The sequence below is a fragment of the Sapajus apella genome, unplaced genomic scaffold, assembly GCF_009761245.1.
Source record: "Sapajus apella isolate SASKATOON/1434 unplaced genomic scaffold, GSC_monkey_1.0 scaffold160, whole genome shotgun sequence".
In the NCBI taxonomy this organism is placed as follows: Eukaryota; Metazoa; Chordata; class Mammalia; order Primates; family Cebidae; genus Sapajus; species Sapajus apella.
Genome location: NW_022437100.1, coordinates 1,359,447 through 1,386,711, shown reverse-complemented (window position 1 = coordinate 1,386,711; position 27,265 = coordinate 1,359,447). Strand labels below are relative to the sequence as shown.

The 27,265-nt window shown below is 52.3% G+C and overlaps 1 protein-coding gene across 1 annotated transcript in view; it reads right to left on the bottom strand.

Moving 5' to 3' along the window:
- The window catches only part of LOC116542044 (TRIO and F-actin-binding protein-like), a 28,333-nt gene extending 1,723 nt beyond the window's left edge, over positions 1-26,610 (bottom strand). Inside the window, 7 exon segments of the mRNA XM_032266694.1 lie at position 1; positions 4-660; positions 6,373-6,541; positions 8,373-8,574; positions 11,157-11,296; positions 21,380-21,553; positions 25,513-26,610. The exon segment at position 1 is cut by the window's left edge and continues 1,723 nt beyond it. Of these exon segments, the coding sequence (XP_032122585.1) occupies position 1; positions 4-660; positions 6,373-6,541; positions 8,373-8,574; positions 11,157-11,296; positions 21,380-21,493 (1,283 nt within the window). The 5' untranslated portion in view covers positions 21,494-21,553; positions 25,513-26,610.
- Positions 26,611-27,265: the final 655 nt, after the last annotated feature.

Here is a 27,265-nt window from a genome sequence, read left to right as displayed (position 1 = left end):
CTCTGGGATTGTCCCGCTGGGCACAGGGTGTTCTGGGGTTGTCTCTGATGGGAGAAGAGGCTCTGGGATTGTCCTGCTGGGCACAGGGTGTTCTGAGGTTGTCCCGTTGGGTAGTTCTGTTGGGAGAGGAAGGTCTGGGATTGTCTTGTTGGGCACAGGGTGTTCTGGGGTTTTCCCGCTGGGGAGTACAAGCAGGAAAAGAAGTTTGGGGGTTGTCCTGCTGGGTAAAAGAGGTTTTGGGGTTATCTTGTTGGGTGGCTCTTAGGGGAGAAGAAAGTTGAGGATTATTTTGTTGGTTGGATGAGGTTCTGGGGTTATCTTGTTGGGTGCTTCGTGAGGGAGTGGAAGCTCTGGGGGTGTTCCGCTGTGTGGATAAGGCCCTGGAGGTATCCTGCTGTGTGGATGAGGCCCCGGGGGCATCCCTTTGGGTGATTTGGTGAGGAGAGGAGGCTCGGGTGGTGTCACGCTGTGTAGAGGCAGCCTGGGCAATGTCCCTTTGGCCGGGGGAAGCCTGGGGGGTGGCGCTTCGAGGTCTGCTGTGTGGTGTCATGGAGGAAGCCTGGGTCAGTGGTGGCTGGTGCCGCTCCAGGGAGAAGTACCCGCTTTCTCCCCGGAGCTTTGCCCAGTGCTGTCCTGCGCTCCGGCCCCCACCACCGGTGTCTGGAGAGAGAAGAGAGAGGCTCGAGGTAAGTGGAGGGGTCCAGACAGCTCTCACATTCCACCCTTCTTTGTCCCCTAGGACCAGTGATTAGGGCAGACCCCACACCCTCCTCTTACAGGCCTCTGTCTGTACCAAGTGACTCCACCTCTCTGACCAAGGCTGGTTAGACAAGGGCTTGGATGCCTCTCTCAAGATGAGATCAAGAATTTGAAACTGGTTGGGCTCGGTAGTCACGCCTGTAATCCCAGCACTTTGGGAGGCCAAGGCGGGTGGATCACCTGAGGTTAGGAGTTTGAGACCAGCCTGGCCAACGTGGTAAAACCCCATCTCTACTAAAAATACAAAAATTAGCTGGGCACAGTGGCGTGTAATTGTAATCCCAGCTACTTGGGAGGCTGAGGCAGGAGAACTGCTTGAAGTGGGACCCAGGAGGCGGAGGTTGCAGTGAGCCGAGATCATGCCACTGAACTCCAGCCTGAGCTATAGAGGGAAACTCAAAAAAAAAAAAAAGAAAAGAATTTGAAATGGAGACCCTGACTCAGTCAAGAGATGGGTTCAAGAACTGAACATCCTCATGATCTGGGGATCTTCCATGGACAAGACAGAGAAGAAGCAAACTCATGGAGAGAAGTGTTGCCAACAGCCCACATGACCCCAGGGAGGGGGAGGGGGGCCCGGCAGCAGCCACCTGACGGACGCCACCTGACAGTCTATTCCTCTCAGTTTTATTTCCTTCAATCAGAATCCGAGGAATTCCCCCAATTTCTGTTTGCTTTTTTTTTTTTTTGAGATGGAGGCTCACTCTGTCATCCAGGCTGGAGTGCCGTGACACTATCTCAGCTCAGTGCAATCTCTGCCTCCTGAGTTCAAAGGATTTTCCTGCCTCAGCCTCCCAAGTAGCTGGGATTACAGGCACACACCACCACGCCCAGCTCACTTTTGTATTTTTAGTAGAGACAGGTTTTTTTTTTCTTTTGAGACAGAGTTTCACTCTCATTGCCCAGGCTGGAGTGCAGTGGCTCCATCTCAGCTCACCACGACCTCCGCCTCCCGGGTTCAATCGATTCTCCTGCCTCAGCTTCCTGAGTGGCTGGGATTACAGCCATGCACCATCACACCTGGCTAATTTTGTATGTTTAGTAGAGACAGAGTTTCTCCATGTTGGTCAGGCTGGTCTCAAACTCCCGACCTCAGGTGATCCCCCCAGCTTGGCCTCCCAAAGTGCTGGGATTACAGGCGTGAGCCACTGCGCCCAGCCTGAGACAGGTTCTAATGAGCCTGTTTCATGTGTGACAGCTCTGGAAAGCCCCCGTTCCTTATATTGAAATGTTCCTGCCCTGAGCCTTCTTCCAGGGCTGCTGTGAGGTTGGGAAAGGTGCAGGAACGGACAACCTTTTGTAAACGGGCAACTGGGAGTTTGCCAGAAATGCAGAATCTCAGGTCCCAGCCCAGATGCACTGCTTCTGAATCTGCATTTAACAAAGCTCTCTGGTGATTTGTACACCTTATATTATTTTATTTATAGTTTCAGAAGTGCTGGCCTAAGGAATTAATGTAACTGTCCTCAGTAGTAGCCTCTTGGCAATTCCTAGCCTCATGACAGACTTGCCATGACCTTGGTGTGTTATTCTCCACCCCCCTCCATCCCTCAGTCACCGAGCAGGTGTGGGGCACCAGCTATGTGCATGTCCCTTAGCTAGTGCTCTAGGTGAGTAAAGGGTACTGTGGCCTGATCTTAAAGGAGCCACAGCTGTGGGAGTGGTGGCTCACACATGTAATCCCAGCACCTCTGGAGGCCAAGGTGGGAGGATCACTTGAGCTCAAGAGTTCCAGACTAGCCTAGGCAACATGGCGAGACCCTGTCTCTACTACTGGTGGCTCACGCCTGTAATTCCAGCACTTTGGGAGGCTGAGGTGGGCAGATCACATGAGGTCAGGAGTTCAAGACCATCCTGGCCAACATGATGAAACCAGTTTCTACTAAAAATACAAAAATTAGCCTAACACAGTGGCGTATACGTGTAGTCCCAGCTACTCAGGAATCTGAGGCAGGAGAATGGCTTGTACCTGGGAGGAGGAGGTTGCAGTGAGGTGAGATCTCACCACTTGCACTGGATAACAGCAAGACTCTGTCTCAGAAAAACAACAACAACAAAAAACCTGATCTATCTATATATCTATGTATCTATGTATCTATCTGTCTATCATCTATCTGATCGATCTCTCTATCTGTCTATGTATCTATCTAATCAATCATCTATCTGATCTGTCTGTGTATCATCTATCTATCTATCTATGATCTGATATAGTTTGGATGTTAGGCCCCTCCAAATCTCAGACTGAAGTGTGATTCCCAGTGTTGGAGGTGGGGCCTGGTGGGAGGTGATTGGATCATGGGAGCGGATTCTTCATGCCTGGCCTAGAGCCACCCCCTGGTGAAGAGTGAGTTCTGGCTCAGCCGGCTCACAGCAGAGCCGGCTCACAGCAGAGCTGGCTGTTTAAAGGAGCTGGCTCCTCCTCTCTCTCTTGCTTCAGCTTGTACCTTGTGATGCGCAGGCTCCCTCTTCACCTTCCACCATGATTGTAAGCTCCCTGAGGCCTCACCAGAAGCAGATGCCAGCACCATGCTTCCAGTATAGTCTGTAGAACCATGAGCCAAAAAAAGTTCTTTACAAATTACCCAGCCTCAGCTCAGGTATTTCTTTCTTTTCTTTTCTTTTCTTTTTTTTTTTTTGGGGAGGTTCGATCTCAGCTCACTACGACCTCTGCCTCCCAGGTTCAAGAGACTCTCCTGCCTCAGCCTCCTGAGTAGCTGGGACTACAGGCACCCACCACCACACCCGGCTAATTTTTGTATTTTTGGTAGAGACGGGGTTTCACCATGTTGGCCAGGCTGGTCTCGAACTCCTGACCTTGTGATCCACCCACCTCGGCTTCCCAAAGCGCTGGAATTACAGGCATGAGCTGCCATGCCCGGCCAGATATTTCTTTATAGCAATGCAAGAATGAACTAACATGCTACCTATCTACCTACCCACACCTATCTATCATTGATCCATTTTGTTGACCCATGTGAGACAGGCAGTTGAAGCCATCATGACACTTCCCTAATGCCTCTAAGAACAAGGACATTTTCCTTCTCATCCACAATGTCATTTCACACTCAGGAAACAAAACATCAATACAATCCTGTGATCTAACATGCAGTCCATATTCAAATTACCCGAGTTAGCCAGGCAAGGTGGCTCACATCTGTAATCCCAGCACTTTGGGAGGCCAAGGAGGTTGGATCACCTAAGGTCAGGAGTTTGAGACCAGCCTGACCAACATGGCGAAACCTGTCTCTACTAAAAATACAAAAAGTCAGCTGCTGGGCGTGGTGGCAGGCACCCGTAATCCCAGCTACTCAGGAGGCTAAGGCAGGAGAATCGCTTGAACCTGGGAGGCAGAGATTGCAGTGAGTGGAGATTGAGCCACTGCACTCCAGCCTGGGTGACAGAGTGAGACTCCATCTCAAAAAATAATAATAATAATAAGTTGTCAGGCTCAGAGGCTCACGCCTGTAATTCCAGCACTTTGGGAGGCCGAGATGGGCAGATCATGAGGTCAGCAGATCGAGACCATCCTGGCTAACACAGTGACACCCCACTTCTACTAAAAATATAAAAAATTAGCCAGGCATGTGCCCATAGGCCCAGGTACTCAGGAGGCTGAGGCAGGAGAATCTCTTGAACCCAAGAGGCGGAGGTTGCAGTGAGCCAAGATCGCACCACTGCACTCTAGCCTGGGCAACAGAGCGAGACTCCATCTCAAAAAAAAAAAAGTAATAAATTGCCCCAGTTGTCTCAATAACATCCATCACAGCTCTGTCTCCTCCTGTCCCAGATCCCACTGGGCTCACACATGGCATTCCATGTCCTTGTCTCTGTCGTCTCTTTTAGTCAGGAACATCCCCTAGCCCCTTTTTTGTCCAATGGATAGCCCGATCATTTTGCAGAATGTCTTTGAATTCAGGTGTGTTTGATGTTTCACTGGGGTGAGGTACAGGCAATGCACTTGCAGCAGGACGAGTTACAAGGGAAGGGATTCCGTGCCCACCCCAGCATCCCCACCCCAACCCCATGCATCACATCAGGGGACATCTGATGTTGGTTTGCCCCACTCCGGGCATGCTGAGCAGCCGCTTGCTGAAGGTGTATCTGCCCACTCTCCCCAGCCTAAGGGTGCCTTTTTCTCTCGGTAATTGATGCAGAATCTGAGGGCTGATTCTTGGAGACCATGACTATCCTGTTTCCTGACAACCTACCACCCTAGGGATTTCCCATTTGCCGGCGATTCAGGCCTGAACCAGTTATTGCTACAGCGGACATAGCAGCCTCTGAACTGGTTTCTCATCCTTCAGCCCTGCCCTGCTCCAATTCATCCTTTGTCTCTTTGCCCTAGGGAACTTCCTAAGACGCAGGTTCAATGACATGACTTTCTGCCTCAAAAACCTTCGGTGGCTCCCTGCTACTTACAGAAGAAAGCCCAAACTCCTTGGCTATGGCCAGGCATGACGGCTCACTCCTGTAATCCCCAGCCAGGAATTTGAAACAAGCCTGGCGAACATGGTGAAACCCCATCTCTACAAAAAATACAAAAATTAGCCAGGCGTGGTGGCGGGCACCTGTAATCTCAATTACTTGGGAGGCTGAGGGAGAAGAATCGTTTGAACTGGGTGTTAGGGTTCCAACAAGTCAGGCCCATAGACACCCCTCACCACTCGATTCTCCCCTGTTAAGCCAAGCTGATAACAGAAACAGCCTCAGGCCTTGTAAACAGGGCACCTAGGTTCCAGGATGTGACCACATCTGGTTCTTGGATCCACAATGTTGACCCAATTAAGCAGGATGTCAGCCCCCGAGAACCAAAATGAAGTTTTTCTTAAAACAGCACCTGGCCACCTGGAAACCCCCTAGAGAACCCCCATAGTGTGTAAGCCAGGCTGCTGTCTTCACTGCCTGTGGTGAGACAGCCTGGCAGGTTGAAACAAACTTGCTAAACCTGACCCTGGGTCTGCCTCTCCCTGCTTTTGGTCAACCTTACACTGGGGAGGCAGAGGTTGCAGAGAGCTGAGATTGCACCACTGCACTCTAGCCTGGGAGACAGAGTGGGACTCTGTCTCAAAATAATAATAATAAAATAATAATAATCAAGCGGGTAGCATGGCTCATTGTGGCTGCTCCATCATGACAGGGAACTGTTACTATTATTATTATTTTATATATTTATTTATTTTATTTTTTAAGATGGAGTCTCACTGTTGCCCAGGCTGGAGTGCTGTGGCACAGTCTCGGCTCACTGCAAACTCTGCCTCCTGGGTTCTCCACCTCCCGCCTCTCCTACCTCAGCCTCCCGATAAGCTGGGATTACAGGCACTGCCACCACGCCCAGCTAATTTTTTATATTTTTAGCAGAGATGAGGTTTCACCATGTTGACCAGGCTGGTCTCAAACTCCTGACCTCATGATCCACCCACCTCAGCCTCCCGAAGTGCTGGGATTACAGGTGTGAGCCATCGTGCCCGGATGGAACTGTTACTATTATTAACACCCAGGCCACCAAAGTAAGCCATGCCCAAGGTCCCAAATGGCCAGTGAGATGGCTATCTGGGGAGCCCCATGCCATCACATACCCACGAGCATGGGAACCAACCTGGCAGAAGGACTCACCCTCCTTTTTCTGGCCTGCAGCGTCTCCTCTCACGGGGGATCTGGTGAGGAGAGATGGAGCCCGTTGGGAGCTGTAGGCTCTCAGCCCCTCCTGAGGCTGCCTTGGGATCATCACTTTGAGCTCGTCCCAGCTGAGGGCCCCCCCCTGCCTCTCAGCAGTGTCCCAGTCCTGCCAGAGAATGGGAGGAGAAAGTATATTTGCAGGAGAAAGGCTCCAGGACATGCAGTCCCTGAATGAGAGGGTGGAAGGAAGGGAAAGGAACTGACGTTAAAAAGCACTTCTCAGCCAGGCATGGTGACTCACACATGTAATACCAGCACTACGGGAGGCCAAGGTAGGCAGATCATGAGGTCAAGAGATCGAGACCATCCTGGCCAACATGATGAAACCCCGTCTCTACTAAAAAAATACAAAAATTAGCTGGGTGTGGTGGCGAGCACCTGTAGTCCCAGGTACTTGGGAGGCTGAGGCAGGAGAATTGCTTGAACCCGGGAGGTGGAGGTTGCAGTGAGCCAAGATCGTGCCACTGCACTCCAGCCTGGCACCTGGCAACAGAGCAAGACTGTGTCTCAAAAAAGGAAAAAAAAAAATTAGCTAGGCATGGTGGTGCACGCCTGTAGTCCCAGCTACTCAGGAGGCTGAGGTGAGATTGGGGGATCGCTTAAGCCCAGGTCAATGCTGTAGTGAGCTGTTTTCGCATCACTGCACTCCAGCCTGGGCAACAGAGAGAGACCCTGTCTCAATCAATCGATTAAATAAAAAGCACGTGCTGTTTGCCTGGCACTGTGCTGGGCTCTGGCAGGTGCTAAGTGCTAAGTCACTCACCTTCAATAAACCTGGGAGACATGCATGTCCACTGACACCACGAGCTTTCCCCAGAGTCCCAGAGCTCTACATTTGGGACTGTGTGAGACACCCCAAGGGGCCAGAGAGAAGTGGGTTCAAATCCTAGCCCCAACACTTCCCAGGTGTGTGGCCTCCACTAGGTTGCTCCCCTCTCTGAGCCTCAGCCCCATGTGGGGCCATCGTAGCCTCCGCCTCCAAGGGTGTGGTGAGTCTCCCCTGAGCCCACACCCACCAAGCCCTTAGGAAGGAGAAGCTGGGTTGGTTTTGTTTTGTTTATGAGGAGTCTTGCTCTACCGCCCAGGCTGGTGTGTAGTGGTGTGATCTCGGCTCACTGCAACCTCCACCTTCCAGGTTCAAGGGATTCTCCTGCCTTGGGCTCCTGGGTAGCTCGGATTACAGGCGCCCGCCACCATGCCCGGCTAATTTTTGTATTTTTAGTAGAGACGGGGTTTTACCATGTTGGTCAGGCTGGTCTCGAACTCCTGACCTCGTGATCCGCCTACCTCGGCCTCCCAAAGTGCTAGGATTACAGGTGTGAGCCACCTCACCTGGCCTGGTTTGTTTCATTCTGAATCTTATCACCACCCCTGTCACTTTCCTTTGGGGGTCTCCTGGGACAAGCCTGTCTCTCCTGCTCTGTGGCAGCCCCTCAAAGTGCAAATGCTTGAGAAATGACTGCTGGGTCTTGTCTTTTCATAGCTAAATGACCCCCGCAGCCTGCTCCCTTTCCTATGTCCCTTGGAAATCTATGCCAGGGCTGGTCATGGGGCTCAGCACTGCATGGCAAGGGCAGGGCCCTGGGGCTCTGTGCCACTCTTGCTCTAGATACCGTGCCCAACGTCCCAGCCCTCTGGGACCTGAGAGTGTGTGGCAGCCCAAGCCTGCTAGTGATTCACCCGGAGCTCCTGTTGGCTGAAACGCCTTCCCCGGTCTCTTCACAGCCAGACTCCAGCCGCCCTGGGCCAGCCCGTGCTGAAACTCCCACCCTCCAGGGGTTCACCGAGGTGGCCCGAGGTGCCAGCTAATGGTCCAGAGGACCTCACCAGCTTCCCAGTATGAGGCTTGGCCCTGGCCTGCAGGTTGAGGCAGGACCCAGGGCTGGAGATGGCGGCATGGGACCCGCTCATCCCCCCATCTCCCTCTCCCGGCTCACCACAAAGGACGGGTTGCTGGTATCATCAGGGGTGACGGAGTCAGGGCTGGAGCTGGGGTCAGAGCCGGGGTCCTCGTTGCCGCTGCCTCGCGGGGAAGAGGTCAGGGCCTCCAGATAGGGCACCGCCTCAAGCTCCTGGCTCCTGCTCCTGGGGGTGGCTGTGGGGCCCTCTTCCGGGAGCCCTGCTGAGGGGGATGGGGCCCTGGGAGAGGAGACAGACCCATGACTTTTTCCCAAAAAGTAATGGGGAGTTAGGAGTACCCCTCACCCCACCCAGGCATACACATTCACTCACAAAGGGAGCCTGGGGCCCACACGCTGCACACACTGGTGTGGGAGAGGGAGCCAATGCCGAGGGCTGCCTCTGTGTCCGGCTTTTTCTATGGGTTTCCTCGATGAGCTAAAACAGCATCCCTTTAAAGCAAGTATAATAATTCCCATTTTAGGCCGGGCATGGTGGCCTGTATCTGTAATCCCAGCACTTTGGGAGGTTGAGATGGGCAGATCACCTGTGGTCAGGAGTTCGACCTGGTGATCTGGTCAACATGGTGAAACCCCATCTCTACTAAAAATACAAAAATTAGCTGGGCGCGGTGTCATGCGCCTGTAGTCCCAGCTACTTGGGAGGCTGAGGCAGGAGAATTGCTTGAACCTGGGAGGCGGAGGTTGCAGTGACCTGAGATCGCGCCACTGCACTCCAGCCTGGGCGACACCGTGAGACTCCATCTCAAAAATAAATAAATAAAAATACAAAAATTAGTCAAGTGTGGTGGCGCATGCCTGTAATCCCAGCTACTTGGGAGGCTGAGGTTGCAGTGAGCCAAGATCTTGCCATTGCACTCCAGCCTTGGTTATAGAGCAAGATTCCATCTCAAAATAGTAATAATAATGATTCCCATTTCAGAGAGGAAGACACTGAGGCTCAGAGAGGTCAACAGACTGGCCAAGGTCACAGAGAAAGGAAAGGGCAGAGCCATGTTATGAACCAAAACTATTGCCCCAGCCCCAATTTTCAACCAAAAGTGGAGCTCCTTCTCCGAGTTAGTCTTAGTCTACTGACCCCAAGCTCAGGAAGTCTAAGAAGACATGGCCAGGTGCAGTGGCTCATGCCTGTAATCCCAGCACTTTGGGAGGCTGAGGCGGGTGGACCACCTGAGGTTGGGAGTTCGAGACCAGCCTGACCAACATGGAGAAATCCCGTCTCTACTAAAAAATACAAAAACATCAGCTGGGCTTGATGGTACATGCCTGTAACTCCAGCTACTCGGGAGGCTGAGGCAGGAGAATCGCTTGAACCCGGGAGGCAGAGATTGCAGTGAGCCAAGATCATGCTATTGCATTCCAGCCTGGGTAACAAGAGTGAAACTCCATCTTGAGAAAAAAAAAACAAGGAGACAGATTCATGCTGGGCTAATGAGGATGTGAGAGGCAGCACACTCCACGGGCAGTGACAGGTTCACCAGCCTGGATGCTGAGGGAGAGAGCTGCTGAGAAAGCCCTGCTTTAAAAGAAGCCAAAGGCTCAAGAAGGCTTAGTGCTGACAGTATCCCCAAAGATGACCCACAGATTGGCCTACATGAGGATAATAAGTGCTGACCATAAAAAGAACTCTGTAGTCAAATGACATACTTCTCTACCTCCCTCACCTAAAAGCCACAACACACACAGGCAGGCTAAAGGCTCTGACAAGTCCTGCAGGAAAGCTATTCATCTTCATTTATCCCACTTTCTGAAACATACTTGATAGCAAAGCTGTCTTCGAGGGTTGTTGTTTATTTTTTTTTGAGACGGAGTCTTGCTGTGTCACCCAAGCTGGAGTGCAATGGCACCATCTCAACTCACTGCAACCCCTGCCTCCTGGGTTCAAGCGATTCTCCTGCCTCAGTCTCCTGAGCAGCTGGGATTACAGGCACCTGCCAACATGCCTGGCTAATTTTTGTATATTTAATAGAGACGGGGTTTCACCATGTTGGCCAGGCTGGTCTCCAACTCCTGACCTCGTGATCCACCCGCCTCGGCCTCCCAAAGTGCTGGGGTTACAGGCGTGAGCCCCCGCGCCCCGTTTTTTTTTTGCTTTTTGTGTGTATGTTTTTAGTATGCCTACCTGTGAGGAGCACCTGATCCCAGCGCAGTGCTGATTTGATTCAACCCCTTTTATTTTACAGACAGGACAATGAGATACAGAAAGACAGAGTAGCTTGCTCAAGATCCAGCAGGGGTGAATCTTAAGCGGGGACCCAGATTTCTAGATGCTCAGGCCATGGCCTCCCAAGGTACCACAACCCTAAAGGAGGACTTCCGCTCGGGCCTGAGGATGGAAGGAACCCCAGAGCCTGGAGCAGTGCACGCCCAGGTAGGTGGGTGACAGCAGGTGCCCCTGGGTGCAGGGACTATTTAATCTTTTAAAGCTGTGCGAAGGGAACCAGGAAATGTGAGCAGGATGTGGCCATGCCCATGGCAAGGTCGGTACACAGCAGCCACATATGCAGCTGAGCGAGGTCTTGGAAGGTTATGGGGTGGGCAGGGCCCCCGGGAGAGACAGCCAGGGTTGGGGAGGGGAAGCTCAGCCACCCAGGTGCAAGCACAGTGGTGTGATCTGAGTTCTTCTGTGGGCCGGAGGAGCATGCCCACCGCCTGCCTGTGCCTAGGCTTGGAGGACTGAGCACGTGACCCATGCCAGCAGCCATTAGATACACGCACTGCCTTGCGGAAGGAGTGCAAGTGGGAAGGGCAAGGGTGTTCCACCCCACAAAGACCTTCCCCGAGCCCTGTGGCTCTACCCACCTCTTGGGGCCTGGCCTGAGGCCCGGGTCCACCACAGGCTGGCAGCCGGAGGTTGAGGAGCTAAGTGGGTCTTCAGAGACTGGTGGGCATTGAGGCAGGTCGCAGTAGGGTGCCTCAGCACCCGAAGGGCTCCTGAGCTCCTGGACCAGGGTTGGAGAGAGGAGGCGGCTCAGAGCCCACGTGGGGGCTCCCCTCCCCCTGCACAGCCCCTCCCGGCACCGGGCAGTGTGGGAGTCTCCAGGCGTCTCCTCCAGGGATCTCGTACTTCCCAAGGAGCTGCCCATCAGGCAGGAAGCGCCCCTTGGGACTCAAGCCGAGGGCTGGCCGAGAAGCCTGGTGTGTACATGCACATGTGTGTGTATACGTATGATGGGCCTTGGAGCAGGTATGTGTGTGGATAAAGGCCTGGTATTGGGGGCACACGTGTGCACATGGGCATCGACAGCTCTTGTGCATGCACGTCTCCACAGGTCCTGCGGGTACACTTATCTGTATGTTTACATAAGTTTAAGTTATGTATACATGCATGTGTATGTGTGCGCCCCAGAACGAGGTGGATAGAAGGATCCATCAGGTTCTTTTCCGGCCAAAAGACAAAGGTGAGGAGGAAAGATTCAGCGGGCTGAGAGAAGGGAGAGGTCTCGGGGAGGCAGAGGCGGTGGATGGTGGAGGAGATGGGAAAACAAGGCCTTGGAGTACGGAAGAGATTTGCCCCACTAATGGAGAAGCAGGGGCTCCAGGGCTGGAGGGTCAAGGCCCAGGAAAAGGGCGGGGGCCTGGAGCCAGCTGCCCACTCCTCTCTCCCTCTGCCCTCGGGAAGCCACACCTGTGAAGGCTGGTCTGGTGCTCAGCTCACCAAGGGGGAATGGCTGCTTACCTCCAGGGTACCCCCCCCATTCCTCCCCACCTCGGGAGAGCCGCAGGTCCCTCCCCTGGTGGTGGGAGACAGTGGCCATGTCACCCTGTGCCCCGCCTCCTCTCAGATTACCTGGGCTGCGGGCTTTGGCGGTGGTGGCTGTCGGCTGTCAGCACCCTCGTCCCCGGGGGGCTCTGGCTCAGGCCCCCATGCTGCCGCCCTCCCAGGCCCTGACTCCAGGCTGTGGTGGCAGCAGCAGCCGAGGCAGGGGAAACCTTAGAGGGACCGGCTTCGGGAGCAGGGGCCCCTCATTACTGTTTCATAAGCCAGGGCCCAGCCAAGAACAATGCGGGACATGAAACCGCAGGAACCTGATCCCAGCAGCTCACCTCAGAGCCGGGAGGGGCAGGAGCCTGGGCATGGGATCCCTGGGGATCCTGGAGTCCGGAGCCCAGGGCCAAGGCAGCAGCCTGGTCGGCACCCTGGGGTGGGCACAGGCTCTCCAGGTTCCAACAAGGCCACTGCTAGGGGACGGGCGGTGCCAAGGAGTAGGGCTAGGGTGTCTGCCGTGACATCCAGGCCAGGGGAGGCCCAGCAGGATTCGGTTTCGCCCCCTGCCCTGCAGTCAGATTCTGATCAGAGCTCGGCAGCAGGAGGTGTCAGATCCACAGCCGGGCCCGGCGCCTTGGCCACCCAGGGGACGGCACAGCAGAAAAGAGGAGAGAGAGGTACTCCAGGCATCAGCCAGGGGTCTCTGGCCCACCAGGTCCAGCAGGAGCCCTAGCCTGATGTGACACCTCATCCTGGCTTTCACCCCAGCCCTCATTGCCACCCACCACCTGCTCCAACGTGCCCCGTGGTCAGTCGCCAGCTCTGATTTCCTGTCTGGCGGGTCAGCACTGGCTCTGGCCTCAGATGGACCTCGGTCCCCATCCTGGCTCCTCCACTTCCCCGCTGGTGACCTCAGGCCGATGACTTCCCCTTTTGGAGCCTTGTTTTCTCCTCTCTGAAATGGAGGCTGAGGTGTGACCAAGAGCTGGGCCATGTGACTTATCCTCTCTGTGCCTCAGTTAGCTCATCTACAAAACCAGCAGGACAGTAGGACCCACCTCCTGCGGGTGTTCTGAGAATTAAATGAGTTAATATTTGTAAAGGGCTTTATTTTTCTTTCTTTCTTTCTTTTTGTTCTTTTTTGAGAAAGTCTTCCTCTTGTCATCCAGGCTGGAGTGCAATGGTGTGATCTCGGTTCACTGCAACCTCTACCTCTGGGGTTCAAGCAATTCTTCTCCTGCCTCAGCCTCCCCAGTAGCTGGGGTGACAGGTGCGCGTTACCACGCTCAGCTAATTTTTTTTTTTTTGACCAAGTTTCACTCTTGTTGCCCAGGCTGTAGTGCAATGGCTCAATCTCAGCTCACTGCAACCTTCGCCTCCTGGGCTCAAGCAATTCTCCTGCCTCAGTCTCCCAAGTAGCTGGGATTACAGGCGTGCGCCACCACACCTGGCTAATTTCGTATTTTTAGTAGAGATGGGGTTTCTCCGTGTTGGTCAGGCTGGTCTTGAACTACCAACCTCAGGTGATCCACCTGCCTTGGCCTCCCAAAGTGCTGGGATTACAGGTGTGAGCCAGCGTGCCTGGCTAATTTTTGTATTTTTAATAGAGACAGGGGTTTGCCGATGTTGGCCAGGCTAGTCTCGAACTCCTGATAGCAGGTGATCAACCTGCCTCGGCCTCCCAAAGTATTGAGATTACAGGTGTGAGCCAACCCACCCGACCCATAAAGGGACCAACAGTGTCTGGTCTCAGCCTGGGCAGCAGAGCAAGACACTGTCTCTACAAAAAATTTTAAAAATTAGCCGGGTGTGGTGACACATGGAGGCTGAGGCGGGAGGACTGCTTGAGCCTGATGAGCTATGATTTTGCCATTGCACTCCAGCTTGAAAGACAAATGAGACTCGGTCTCAAAAAAAAAAACCAAAAAAAAACAAAAAAACACAAATATAACAAATTATGTAAGAATATTAAATAAAATTTGATAAATGTGAAACTGGCAGAATAATGTTAAATACTGTTAAGAATAAATAACCGGCCGGGCGCGGTGGCTCAAGCCTGTAATCCCAGCACTTTGGGAGGCCGAGGCGGGTGGATCACGAGGTCAAGAGATCGAGACCATCCTGGTCAACATGGTGAAACCCCGTCTCTACTAAAACTACAAAAAAATTAGCTGGGCATGGTGGCGCGTGCCTGTAATCCCAGCGACTCAGGAGGCTGGGGCAGGAGAATTGCCTGAACCCAGGAGGCGGAGGTTGCGGTGAGCCGAGATCGCGCCATTGCACTCCAGCCTGGGTAACAAGAGCGAAACTCCGTCTCAAAAAAAAAAAAAAAAAAAAAAGAATAAATAACCGGGCACAGTGGCTCACACCTGTAATCCCAGCACTTTGGGAGGCTGAGGGGGGTGGATCACGAGGTCAGGAGTTCGAGATCAGCCTGAGCAAGATGGTGAAACCTCGTCTCAACTAAAAATAAAAAAAGAAAATTAGCTGGGCATAGTGCTACACGCCTGTAGTTCCAGCTACTCGGGAGGCTGAGGCAGAAGAATTGCCTGAACCCAGGAGGTGAAGATTGCAGTGAGCCAAGATCATATCACTGCACTCCAGTCTGGGCGACCGAGTGAGACTCTGTCTCAAAAAAAAAAAAAGAATAAATAAATTGCAAAGGGTCTGGGGTGCTGGGCATACCCCTCCCTCTGGTCCAGGCTGTCAGTTCCGGGGTTGACTCTTCCCCACATCTCCCAGCCTGTGGGAAACTCCACTATAAGTGAAGCAGGAACAGGGTGTGCAGAGCCTTGGAGCCCATGGAAGCTGGAGCTCCCCAGAGTGTTTTGCACCACCAGTTGGTCAACAGTGGGTCGTGCTTGGCAGGCTGGGACACCCTAGGACCTGGGGCCATTTCTGCATATTCTAGTGTGACTAAAGATGCCACAACTGGGGGCTTGGGGCAGTGCCTCATCCCTGTAATTCCAGCACTTTGGGAGGCTGAGGCAGGCAGATCACTTGAGGTCAGAAGTTCGAGACCAGCCTGGCCAACATGGCAAAACTCCATCTCTACTAAAAGTACAAAAATTGGCCAAGAGTGGTAGCATGCGTCTGCAACCCCAGCTACTCAGGAGGCTGAGGCATGAGAATCGCTTGAATCCTGAAGCGGAGGTTGTAGTGAGCCGTGATTGCACCACTGTACTCCAGCCTGGGTGACAGAGGGAGACTCCATCTCAAAAAAAACAAAAAGATGCCACAATTGGACCCAACCGTTTCTTTGCTGAGCTCAAGGAGACACCTTTATCAGGCTCATGGAGATAAGTTTGCACCCAGTATAGGTGCATAGGGATCACAGCTGCAGCAAGGCTGGGGATGTTTCTTTTTTTGAGACGAGGTCTCACTCTGCTACCCAGGCTGGAGCGCAGTGGTGTGATCACAGCTCATTGCTGCCTTCCCAGGCTTGAGTGATCCTCCCACCTCAGCCTAGTGAGGAGCGAGGAGTACAGGCTCCTGCCAGCCGGCCCTGCTAATTTAAATAAATTTTTTCTTTCATTTTTTTTTGAGACGGAATTTCGCTTTTGTTGCCCAGGCTGGAGTGCAGTGGCACGATCTCAGCTCACTGCAACCTCTGCCTCCCGGGTTCAAGCAATTCTCCTGCCTCAGCCTCCTGAGTAGCTGAGATTACAGGCACACGCCACCACACCTGGCTAATTTTTATATTTTTTAGTAGAGATGGGGTTTTACCATATTGGACAGGCTGGTCTCGAACTCCCAACCTTATGATCGGCCCACCTCAGCCTCCCAATGTACTGGGATTACAAGCATTAGCCACTATGCCTGACCTCTAAAAATTTTTTTTAAACAGATAGGGTTTTGCCATGTTGCCCAGACTGGTCACAAACTCCTGGGCTCAATCAGTCCTCCCACCTCGGACGCCCAAGGTGCTGGGATTATTGGTGTAAGCCACTGTGCCTAGCCAATTTTTTTTTTTTTTTTTTTTTTTTTTTTAGTAGAGATGGGGTTTCACCGTATTGGTCAGGTTGTTTTCCAACTCCTGACCTCATGATCCGCCCGCCTAGGCCTCCAAAATTGCTGACATTACAAGCGTGAGCCACCGTGCCTGGCTTTTTTTTTGTTTTTGAGACGGAGTCTCGCTCTGTTGCCCAGGCTGGAGTGCAGTAGCATGATCTTGGCTCACTGCAACCTCCACTTCTGGGGTTCAAGCGATTTTCATGCCACAGCCTCCTGAGTGTCTGGGACTACAGGTGCATGCCACCATGCCTGGCTAATTTTTATATTTTTAGTAGAGGTGGGGTTTTGCCATGTTGCCCAGGGCTGGTCTCGAACTTCTAAATTCAAGTTGATCCACCTGCCTCGGCCTTCCAGAGTGCTGGGATTACAGGCCTTAGCCACTGTGCCTGGCCTCCGCTTTTTTTTTTTTTTTTTTTTTTGACATATAGATTTTTTGACTCCATGTTGGAAATCTCTTGACCTAAAGCCAGGGGCAAATATAGCCAAGGGTCCAGAATCCTTGGAGGCAAAATGGGTTAAACTTGGTCCCTGGAGACCTGTTGTGACAGAGAGATGGGGAGACAGTAGGTGAGGCAGAGAGAGTCAGCCAGGGGAGAACTGCCCCGACCCCAGCAGCAGCATCTGAGGGTGGCAGAAAAAACCCCACCCAGTCCTTCAATGTCTGACCATGCGGCACCTTGGAATGGGTCCAGAGTGGTAGAGGAGTGAACAGGGAGGTAGGTGGAAGAGGCCGGAAAAGGGAGTGCCACCTTCTGGGGCCCAGGGTCAGTTTTTTGGTTTTTTTTTAAACAAAGTTTTGCTCTTATTGCCCAGGCTGGAGTGCAATGGAGCAGTTTTAGCTCACTGCAACCTCCGCCTCCTAGGTTCAAGTGATTCTCCTGCCTCAGCCTCCCAAGTAGCTGGGATTACAGGCGCCTGCCACCACACCTGGCTAATTTTTGCATTTTTAGTAGAAACAGGGTTTCACCATGTTGGTCAGGCTGGTCTGAAACTCCTGACCTCAGGTGATCGGCCCGCCTCGGTCTCCCAAAGTGCTGGGATTACAGGCGTGAGCCACTGCGCCTGGGCCAGGGTTAGTTTCTTACTATCACATGTGGTACACAGGCGGTTGCCTGCCCAGAGTTGGGTCCCAGGGCCTGGCTCAGTGACACAAAGTCACCCTCATGCATTTGCAAAAGGAGAGTTTCACAGCCTCAGATCATCATCAGAGCAACCGGAAGCTGAAAAAGTGGAGGATTTGATGCGGTGCCCCTCTCTGATCTTTTTTCTGTTTTTTGAGACAGAGTCTTGCTCCGGCAGTGGCCTGATCACAGTGCGCTGCAGCCTCGATCTCCTGGGCTCAAACGATCCTCCTGCCTCAGCCTCCCAAGCAGCTGGGACTACAGGCGTGCACCACTATACCCAGTTAAATTTGTAGTTCTGTAGAGATGGGCTCTCTCTGTGTTACCTAGGCTGGCCTTGAATTCCTGGTTTCAAGCCATCCTTCAGCCTCAGGCTCCTACAGTGCTGGGACCACAGGCAGGAGCCACTGTGCCTGGTCCCCTCTCTTACCTTGAAACCATCTCTGGCCTTGGCCCCTGAGGAGGAGGGGCCCACTGTGGGGTTTGCCTCCAAGCCTCTGGCCCTCTTGACTGTCTCTGCTGATTCCCCGGCCTTCACCCAGGCCTACTCGTCTCATTCCACACTTTCCTCCGCAGACGACAGGCTCATCCATGAGCAAGACTTCGGTCAGTAACAGATCCTGAAGACTGGCAGGCCTCCATCTCCCATGGCAGTCTGGCCCTGAGCTCCAGCCCCCCCAACTCACTAACCTCCCCCTCATCTCCACTGTGTCCTGCCCGCACCTCACACCATGCCCCAGAGAGCTCCAAACAGACCTCCCAACCCAAGTACCCTGCCTGGAGAAACAACAGGAGTCAGCCATGGGTTTCTCCCCTCCCCCACCCCCAAATCCTGTAGATGCGCCTATTCAGTGAGTTCGGAAATGTGTCCATTTGCCTCCATCTGAAAGCCCTGTCATCTCTGGCACGGGTGAGTACATGCACCTTTTCCTGGCAGGTCACCTGACTCACTCTCACTGCTCTGCACTCCGTTCTCTCTGCCCAGCAATCAGAGTGACTGTGAAAAATGCAAATCAGAGCACGTCACTCCCTTATTTAAAATCTTCAATGGCTTGCCCAGGCCAGGTGGCTCATACGTTTAATTTCAGCACTTTGGGAGACCAAGGAGGGTAGATCACTTGAGGCCAGGCGTTCAAGACCAGCCTCAATAGCATGGTGAAACCCCATCTCTACTAAAAATACAAAAATTAACTAGACGTGCTGGGCGCAGTAGCTTACACCTGCAATCCTAGCACTTTGGGAGGCTGAGGTGGGTGGATCACCTGAGGTCAGGAGTTCGAGACCAGCGTGACCAATATGGTGAAACCCCATCTTTAAAGAATAAATAAATAAATAAAAATTAACTAGATGTGGTGGCGCATGCCTATAGTCCCAGCTACTCAGGAGGCTGAGGCAGGAAAATCGCTCGAACCTGGGAGGCAGAGATTGCAGTGAGTCAAGATCCTGCCTCTGCATTCCAGCTTGGGCGACAGAGCAAGATTCTGTCTCAAAAAAACCCAAAAAACAGGGCCAGGTGAGGTGGCTCACGCCTATAACCCAGAACTTTGGGAGGCCGAGGCGAGTGGCTCACGAGGTCAAGAGATCAAGACCAGGCTATCCAAGATGGTGAAACCCCGTTTCTACCTAAAAATACAAAAAATTAGGCGGTTGTGGAGCCAGGCATGGTAGCACGTGCCTATAATCCTAGCTACTTTGGAGGCTGAGGCAGAGAATTGCTTGAACCCAGGAGGCAGAGGTTGCAGTGAGCCAAGATTGCGCCACTGTGCTCCAGCCTGGGCAACAGACTGAGACTCCCTCTCAAAAAAAAAAAAAAAAAAAACGAGACAAAACAAAAAAAGTCTTAGAATCCTAAGTCCTGGGCCGGGCGCAGTGGCTCACGCCTGTAATCCCAGCACTTTGGGAGGCCGAGACGGGTGGATCATGACGTCAAGAGATCGAGACCATCCTGGTCAACATGGTGAAACCCCATCTCCACTAAAAATACAGAAAATTAACTGGGCATCGTGGCGCGTGCCTGTAATCCCAGCTACTCAGGAGGCTGAGGCAGGAGAATTGCCTGAACCCAGGAGGCGGAGGTTGCGGTGAGCCGAGATCGCGCCATTGCACTCCAACCTGGGTAACAAGAGTGAAACTCTGTCTCAAAAAAAAAAATCCTAAGTCCTCAGCATGTCCGCAAAGCCACACAAGGCCAGTCAGTGAGACCAGGCCCCCGATTCTCCATCCTTGTCCTATAGCTCCTCTGTGCCTCCCTCTTGCGGCCTTTCCGGCCCCATGGGCAGCCTCCTTTCCTCCTCAGGGCCTTTGCATATTCTGTTTGTTTGTTTGTTTTGTTTTTGTTAGGGACAAACTGCCTCAGAAATCCCCCTCCTGGTAAGCTGACGCCTTCCCCCCACTCTGATTGCTCTGCAGCTGCATTTCTGAACTCCCACCTAGGCACCACATCAAGGCTGCCAGTGATTACGGCCAACCGGGCAGTTCGGGGGAGGACAGGAAAACATAAGTTGTTTACTCATACTTGTAAATTCCCGTTTGACACATATCTGTACAAAATCCTGGTTGCTCTCTTTTTTTTTTTAAAACTGCCGCCACAAAAGTCACAGGATGATGTATCGTAGGTCTGTTACAAGTTGACACACTATCTCTGTGTCTGTTACAAGCTGATAGATTATCTCAGTCCTGAAACTCCCTTATGCTCCTCTCACCCCATATAAACCCCTCGTTTTATAAGCTCGGGGCTGCCTCCTCTGACTGTTACGAGGCAGCCCGGCCGGTTAATAAAACATGTTCCCCAAACTCTGAGGCTGCGGTGAGCCATGGTTGGACCACTGCACTCCAGCCTGGGCTACAGAGCAAGCCCTAACTACAAAAAAAAAAAAAAAAAAAGAGAGAGAGAGAGAGAAAAACTCTCCAGGCAGTTCTAGTGTATTCTTCACATCTCTCTAACATCTGCTAATCTCCCTTTTTGACAAAGAGCCAACAGGACTCAAGCTCAGAGCCTTCCATAGTAAACGGTCTCAGCTGGGCACGGTGGCTCACGCCTGTAATCCCAGCACTTTGGAAGGCCAAGGTGGATGGATCACCTGAGGTCAGGAATTTAAGACCAGCCTGGCCAACATGGCAAAATCCCATCTCTACTAAAAAACACAAAATTAGCCAGGCATGGTGGTGGGCACCTGTAATCCCAGCTACGTGGGAGGCTGAGGCAGGAGGATCACTTGAACCCAGGAGGCGGAGATTGCAGTGATCTGAGATCGCGCCATTGCCACTGCACTCCAGCCCGGGCAACAGAGCGAGATTCTGTCTCAAAAAAAAGAAAAGAAAAGAAAACACTCTCGAGTTAGGATTTGATGACATTTCTGTTTTGAGTTTTTCTTTTTCTACCTTTTTTCTTAACCTTGTACATACAAGAAATCATTCTAGTTTTCTACTTGTGATGATGTGAAGTTTTGTTTCAATAGAAGGGGAAAATGATGTTGATTTAAAGAATAACAAAGTAGGCCGGGCGTGGTGGCTCACGCCTGTAATCCTAGCACTTTGGGAGGCCAAGGTGGGTGGATCACCTGAGGTCAGGAGTTCAAGACCAGCCTGGCCATCATGGTGAAACCCCATCTTAAAAAATAAATAAATAGGCCGGGCGCGGTGGCTCAAGCCTGTAATCCCAGCACTTTGGGAGGCCGAGGCGGGTGGATCACGAGGTCAAGAGATCAAGACCATCCTGGTCAACATGGTGAAACCCCATCTCTACTAAAAATACAAAAAATTAGCTGGGCATGGTGGTGCGTGCCTGTAATCCCAGCGACTCAGGAGGCTGAGGCAGGAGAATTGCCTGAACCCAGGAGGCAGAGGTTGCGGTGAGCCGTGATCGCGCCATTGCACTCCAGCCTGGGTAACAAAAGCGAAACTCCCTCTCAAAAAAAAAAATAAATAAATAAAAAATAAAGAATAACAAAGTAATAATAGATTCAATGAGGCAATGGTAAAACTCATATAAGCAGGAACAAAGTGACTGAAGATTGTAATGTGGGAAAATGTAATTTCATTGTAATGTGGGAAAATCGAGGCTGTGGCCAGGGGGAAGGCCAGCACTTGGGTTCAATTGCAAGTTAGTGGACAGGAGAGGCACAGTCCATCACCCATGTCCCCATCCCAAACCACCCCAACCACGTGGAAAACTGGCCCACCTGGTATCTTGCTCGATGGGCCTCCTCAGGGTGGAAGCAGTTTTGACAGCGGTTCTGGGTGAGCATGTTGGCCTCGAAGTGTTCACATGGAGCTCTCCCAGATACCTCCTCCATGTTGGGTGAGTCAGGCCAGGGCCATTCCTGTGATCCAGTGGCTGACCCTCTAGGTGAGGCCTTGGAAAAATGAGAGGGAGGCAAAGACCAGATGACTGGCTGGTCACTCACCTGAGCACCAGCCCCAGTTGCCCCAGTTGCCCCAGTTTCTAGACAAGGACCAGGGAAATAGGTTATTCAATCATTACTTTGGATGTTCCTGTTCTCCATTCATCCCTGTTCATTTATTCACTCAACAAACACTCACTAAGCACCTACTAAGCACCCAAGCACTCACCAGCATTTGATGTGTGATTTCTAGTCCTTAATGCAGTGTTGCTGAAAGTGTGTACCAAGGGCTCTGTATTACACCCTCCTGGACTGTTCATAAAAATGCAGATTCCGGCCGGGCGCGGTGGCTCAAGCCTGTATTCCCAGCACTTTGGGAGGCCGAGGCGGGTGGATCACGAGGTCAAGAGATCGAGACCATCCTGGTCAACATGGTGAAACCCCGTCTCTACTAAAAATACAAAACATTAGCTGGGCATGGTGGTGCGTGCCTGTAATCCCAGCTACTCAGGAGGCTGAGGCAGGAGAATTGCCTGAACCCAGGAGGCGGAGGTTGCGGTGAGCCGAGATCGCGCCATTGCACTCCAGCCTGGGTAACAAGAGCGAAACTCCGTCTCAAAAAAAAAAAAAAAAATGCAGATTCCAGGCCAGGCACCGTGGCCGACGCCTATAATCCCAGCACTTTGGAAGGCTGAGGTAGACAGATCACTTGAGGTCAGAATTTTGAGACCAGCCTAGACAATATGGTGAAACCTGACCTCTATTAAAAATATAAAAATCGGCCGGGCGCAGTGGCTCATGCCTGTAATCCCAGCACTTTGGGAGGCCGAGGCGGGTGGATCACGAGGTCAAGAGATCAAGACCATCCTGGTCAACATGGTGAAACCCCGTCTCTACTAAAAATACAAAAAATCAGCTGGGCATGGTGGCATGTGCCTGTAATCCCAGCTACTCAGGAGGCTGAGGCAGGAGAATTGCCTGAATGCAGGAGGCGGAGGTTGCGGTGAGCCGAGATCGCGCCATTGCACTCCAGCCTGGGCAACAAAAGCGAAACTCCGTCTCAAAAAAAAATAAAAAAAAAAAAAATAATAAAAATCAATTGGGTGCAGTGGTGGGTGCCTGTAATCCCAGCTACTTAGGGAGGCTGAGGCAAGAGAATGGCTTGAACCCAGGAGGCGGAGGTTGCAGTGAGTCTAGACCTCGCCATTGCACTCCAGCCTGGGCAACAGAGTGAGACTCTGTCTAAAAAAAAAAAAAAAAAAAAAAAATGCAGATTCCTGCTGGGTGCAGTGGCTCATGCCTGTAATCCCAGCACTTTGGGAGACCAAAGCCGGGGGATCACTTGAGCCCAAGAGCTCAAGACCAGCTTGGACAACTGGCAAAACCCCATCTCTACAAAAAATACAAAAATTAGCTGGGCAGGGTGGTGCAGGCCCGTGGTCCCTGCTACTCAGGAGGCTGAGGTGGGAGGATCATCTGAGTCTGGGAGGTCAAGGCTGCAGTGAGCCATGAGTCTGCCACTGCACTCCAGCCTGGGTGACAGACTGAGAGCCTGTCTCAGGGGAAAAAAAAAAAAAAAAAAAAAGCTGAGTAAGATGCTGTGGACCTGCAGTCTCAGCTACTCAGAAGCAGAGGCAGGAGGAGCTCTTGAACCCAGGAGGTAACGTGCTATAATTACACCTGTGAATAGCTACAGCACTCCAGCCTAAACATAGTGAGACTCCATCTCAAAAAAAAAAATCTAGATTCCCCTTTCCGTCTCCCAGTCCACCCAGTCAGAATCTCTAAGGGAGTGAGGTCTGGGGCTGTGCATTTTAAAGAAGTGATTCCAGCCAGGGGCGGTAGCTCATGCCTGTAGTCCCAGCGCTTTGGTAGCCTGAGGTGGATCACTTGAGGCTAGGAGTTAGACCAGCCAGGCCAACATGGTGAGACCCCGCCTCTACTAAAAGTATGAAAATTAGCTGGGCGTGGTGGTGCTCACCTGTAGTCCCAGCTACTTAGGAGGCAGAGCCACGAGAATCATTTGAACCTGGGAGGTGGAGGTCTCAGTGAGTGGAGATCGTGCCACTTCACTCCAGCCTGGGTAACAGAGACTTTATCTCAAAATAAATAAATAAATTGATAAATATGCCGGGCGCGGTGGCTCAAGCCTGTAATCCCAGCACTTTGGGAGGCCGAGGCGGGTGGATCACGAGGTCAAGAGATCGAGACCATCCTGGTCAATATGGTGAAACCCTGTCTCTATTAAAAATACAAAAAATTAGCTGGGCATGGTGGCGCGTGCCTGTAATCCCAGCTACTCAGGAGGCTGAGGCAGGAGAATTGCCTGAACCCGGGAGGCGGAGGTTGCGGTGAGCCGAGATCGCGCCATTGCACTCCAGCCTGGGTAACAAGAGCAAAACTCCATCTCAAAAAAAAAAAGATAAATAGATAAATATAAAAATAAAAATAAAGAGGTGATTCTCTAGGTGATTCTAATGCATCCTAAAGTTTGAGTGTCCTTGTCTTATAGCTACTCTGCATTGTAAATCAAATTAATCCTAATTTTAGATCAGGTAACTGAGGCTCAGAACGGTTCCTTAGCTCCCTCAAGGTCACAGTGGCTGAAACAAATCCAGGTCTGTGTGTGTCCCTGCTCTCTCAGAGGTGGAAGTGAGGGGCACAGCATCACACTGCCAACTCACACAGGTCCTTGGAAAGCACAGGGAGGGCAGCAAAGGCCTGCCCAGGTATTTTCAGAGTTGAGGACAACGTCTTTGACAAAAGTGAACAGCCTAAGGTCACACAGCAAGTTTGTGGCAGAGCTTAGCCAAAAATAAACCCTAGTGTCTCTTTTTGTTTTGTTTTTTCAGACAGAGTCCCACTCTGTCGCCCAGGCTGGAGTGCCGTGGTATGGTCTCAGCTCACTGCAACCTCCGCCTCCTGGATTCAAGCAATTCTCCTGCCTCGGCCCCCCCAGGTAGTATCTGGGATCACAGGCATGTGCCATCACTCTGGCTGATTTTTTTATTTTTAGTAGAGACAGGGTTTTGCCATGTTGGCCAGGCAAATTCCTGACCTCGGGTGATCTGCCTCCCTCGGCCTCCCAAAGTGCTGGGATTACAGGTGTGAACCACCATGCCCAGCCCTTGTTGTTTTTGGGGAGGTGGGGGCAGGCTCTTGCTCTGTGACTCAGGCTGGAGTACAGTGGCTTGATCACAGTTCATTGCAGCCTCAAACTCCCAGGCTCAAATGATCCTCCTGCCTCAGTATCCCCAATAACTGGGCCCACAGGTGCATGCCACCATGCCCAGCTAATTTTTAAATTTTTTCTTCTGTAAAAATGGGACCTTGGCCAGGTGCAGTGGCTCACGCCTGTAATCCCAGCACTTTGGGAGGCTGAGGGAGGCATATCACTTGAGGCCAGGAGTTTGAGACCAGCCTGGCCAACATGGTGAAACCCCATCTCTACTAAAATACAAAAATCAGCTGGGTGTAGTGGCACACACCTGTAATCCCGGCTACTCAGGAGACTGAGACAAGATAATTGCTTGAACCTGGGAGGTGGGGGTTGCAGTGGAGTCAAGATTGCCCTGCTGCACTCCAGCCTGGGCAACAGGATGTCTCAAAAAAAAGAAAAAAAAAAAAAGGCTCTTGCTGTGTTACCCAGGCTGGTTTTGAACTCCTGAACTCCTGACCTCAAGTAATCCTTTCCCCTCAGCCTCCCAAAGTGCTGGGATTCGAGGTGTGAAGCATCATGCCCTTCTGAAACCCTGCTGTCTTCACTTATGCAAGGGTTCTTCTTTCTGGGTGCCCCTGGGGACTCCAACATCCATGCCCTGGAGTGAAACTGGGTCAGGAGAGTCACTTAAAGATGCCCTCCCTACCCACACAAAGTCCCAGGGGAAGGGTGGGGGGAGGGAGGAAGGCAACATCCCAAAACACATGCAGCTTTTGGTGCCCCCAGGTCACCTGCCCACATCCATCTTCACCTGGTGCGTTCCAGGGGATCAGGCTTTTGTTGCCAGTCTTGGTGAGCTGAGGAATCTCACCTCCTCCCCTGGGACAGTCAGAGCCAAGGCAAGGCTCCGCTCCTCCACCATCAGACCTGTAGAAGGGAATGGGGTGGGGGCGACGGCAGGGCACGGTGGGGAAAGGGGCACCCACTGGCCCTTCCGTGGCCCCAGGGTTTCTGATCTTCCCCAGACGGTTGTCCTCCCGGCTCCTGGTGGTGGAAAGGGGACGCATCGGCCCCGCCCGTCCTGGGCGTTGCTCTCCTGGTCTGGCCACATAATGGAGCGTCCCCTAGCAGGAGAACGCCGCTCATTTTCCGGAGGGCGGGTAGGGGAATCTACTCCAAGTGCCCCTCGCTGCTCCCGTTTTCTCCCCTACCCACAATCAATAGGCAGAATCCTTCTCTAAAATGCAGTTGAGATGTGGATATAAAAATCAAAACCTTAAGCAGCTACGCATGCCCCACCCGGAGAATGGCCCCGGGACCCCTCTCCATCCAGCCATTCACCCAGTTCCTCCCAGCATCCCTCGATCCCTACCTCTCCCGCGGGCCGCCCCCAACCAGCTCCTCTTTTCCGCGGTCTAGTACTAACCTTGGCTGGGTTTCCACGCACAGGGGCTGCCGGGGAGGGAGTACCAGGGTCACGGCGTCTTTATTTTAACAATGAATCAGAGCGATGCTCGGGCGGTAGAAGGAAGGCACACCCCTGCCACGCTCGCCTAGGCGCTCTCTGGGTGCCTCATTTACATGAACGCTGTGGGATTGGACAAGCCAGGGCAAGGGGCGGGGCGGAGGCGGGCGGGGCACGGATACCTCTGAGCGCGGGACTCGCCGCACGTTTAACCTGGGCCGCCTGCAGTCCTCGCCCGCTGGGAGTCCCCAGGGAGCCCGAGAGAGGGCTGGCACTGGCGGATCTGGCTCCTTCTGACCTCCTTCCCGGTGGTTCTTTCTGGCGACAGTCCGCTGGGCTGGCTTTAGCACAGACCTTGGACTAGAGTCTTAACCTCTCTGGCTTGACAGTTTTCTTACCTGTAAATATAGGAGGCAGAGGCCGGGCGCGGTATCTCCTACGCCTGTAATCCTAGCACTTTCGGAGGCCGAGGTGGGTGGATCACCTGAGGTCAGGAGTTCAAGACCAGCCTGGCCATCCTGGTGAAACCCCATCTTTTAAAAGATAAAAAAAAAATTTTAATAAAATAAAAAGAAATAGTGGGAAGTCAAAAGACAGACATGTATCAGAACAAGTCCAGGCACCTAGTGAATCCTGCGTGGATGTATAATTCTAAAACTACAGCACCATGATTATTATTTGCAGTCAGAGCTCCAGCGACTACCAAACATCCCTGCCCGAGGGTTTCCAACCTTCATTTGCACATGGCCATGGACTTTGAGCTCACTGGCAAAATGCAGTTTCTCCCCCTTTTAGGCTAACGTTTATTCTGCACTGTCTGTATGCCAGTTCCTATTCTAAACCCTTTATATTCATGAGGGCATGGTAAGCTGAATTCATTACCAAGCTCCCCATTCCACAGCAACTAAAGATCAGAGAAGTTAACTTGCTAGTGTCACACAGCTAGTAAGTGGCAGAGCCAGGATTAAAACCCGAGTGTAGAGCCGGACGAGGTGGCTAACGCCTATAATCCCAGCACTTTGGGAGGCCGAGGTGGGCAGATCGCTTGCCAGGAGTTCAAGACCAGCCTAGGCAACACAGTGAGACCCTGTCTACAAAA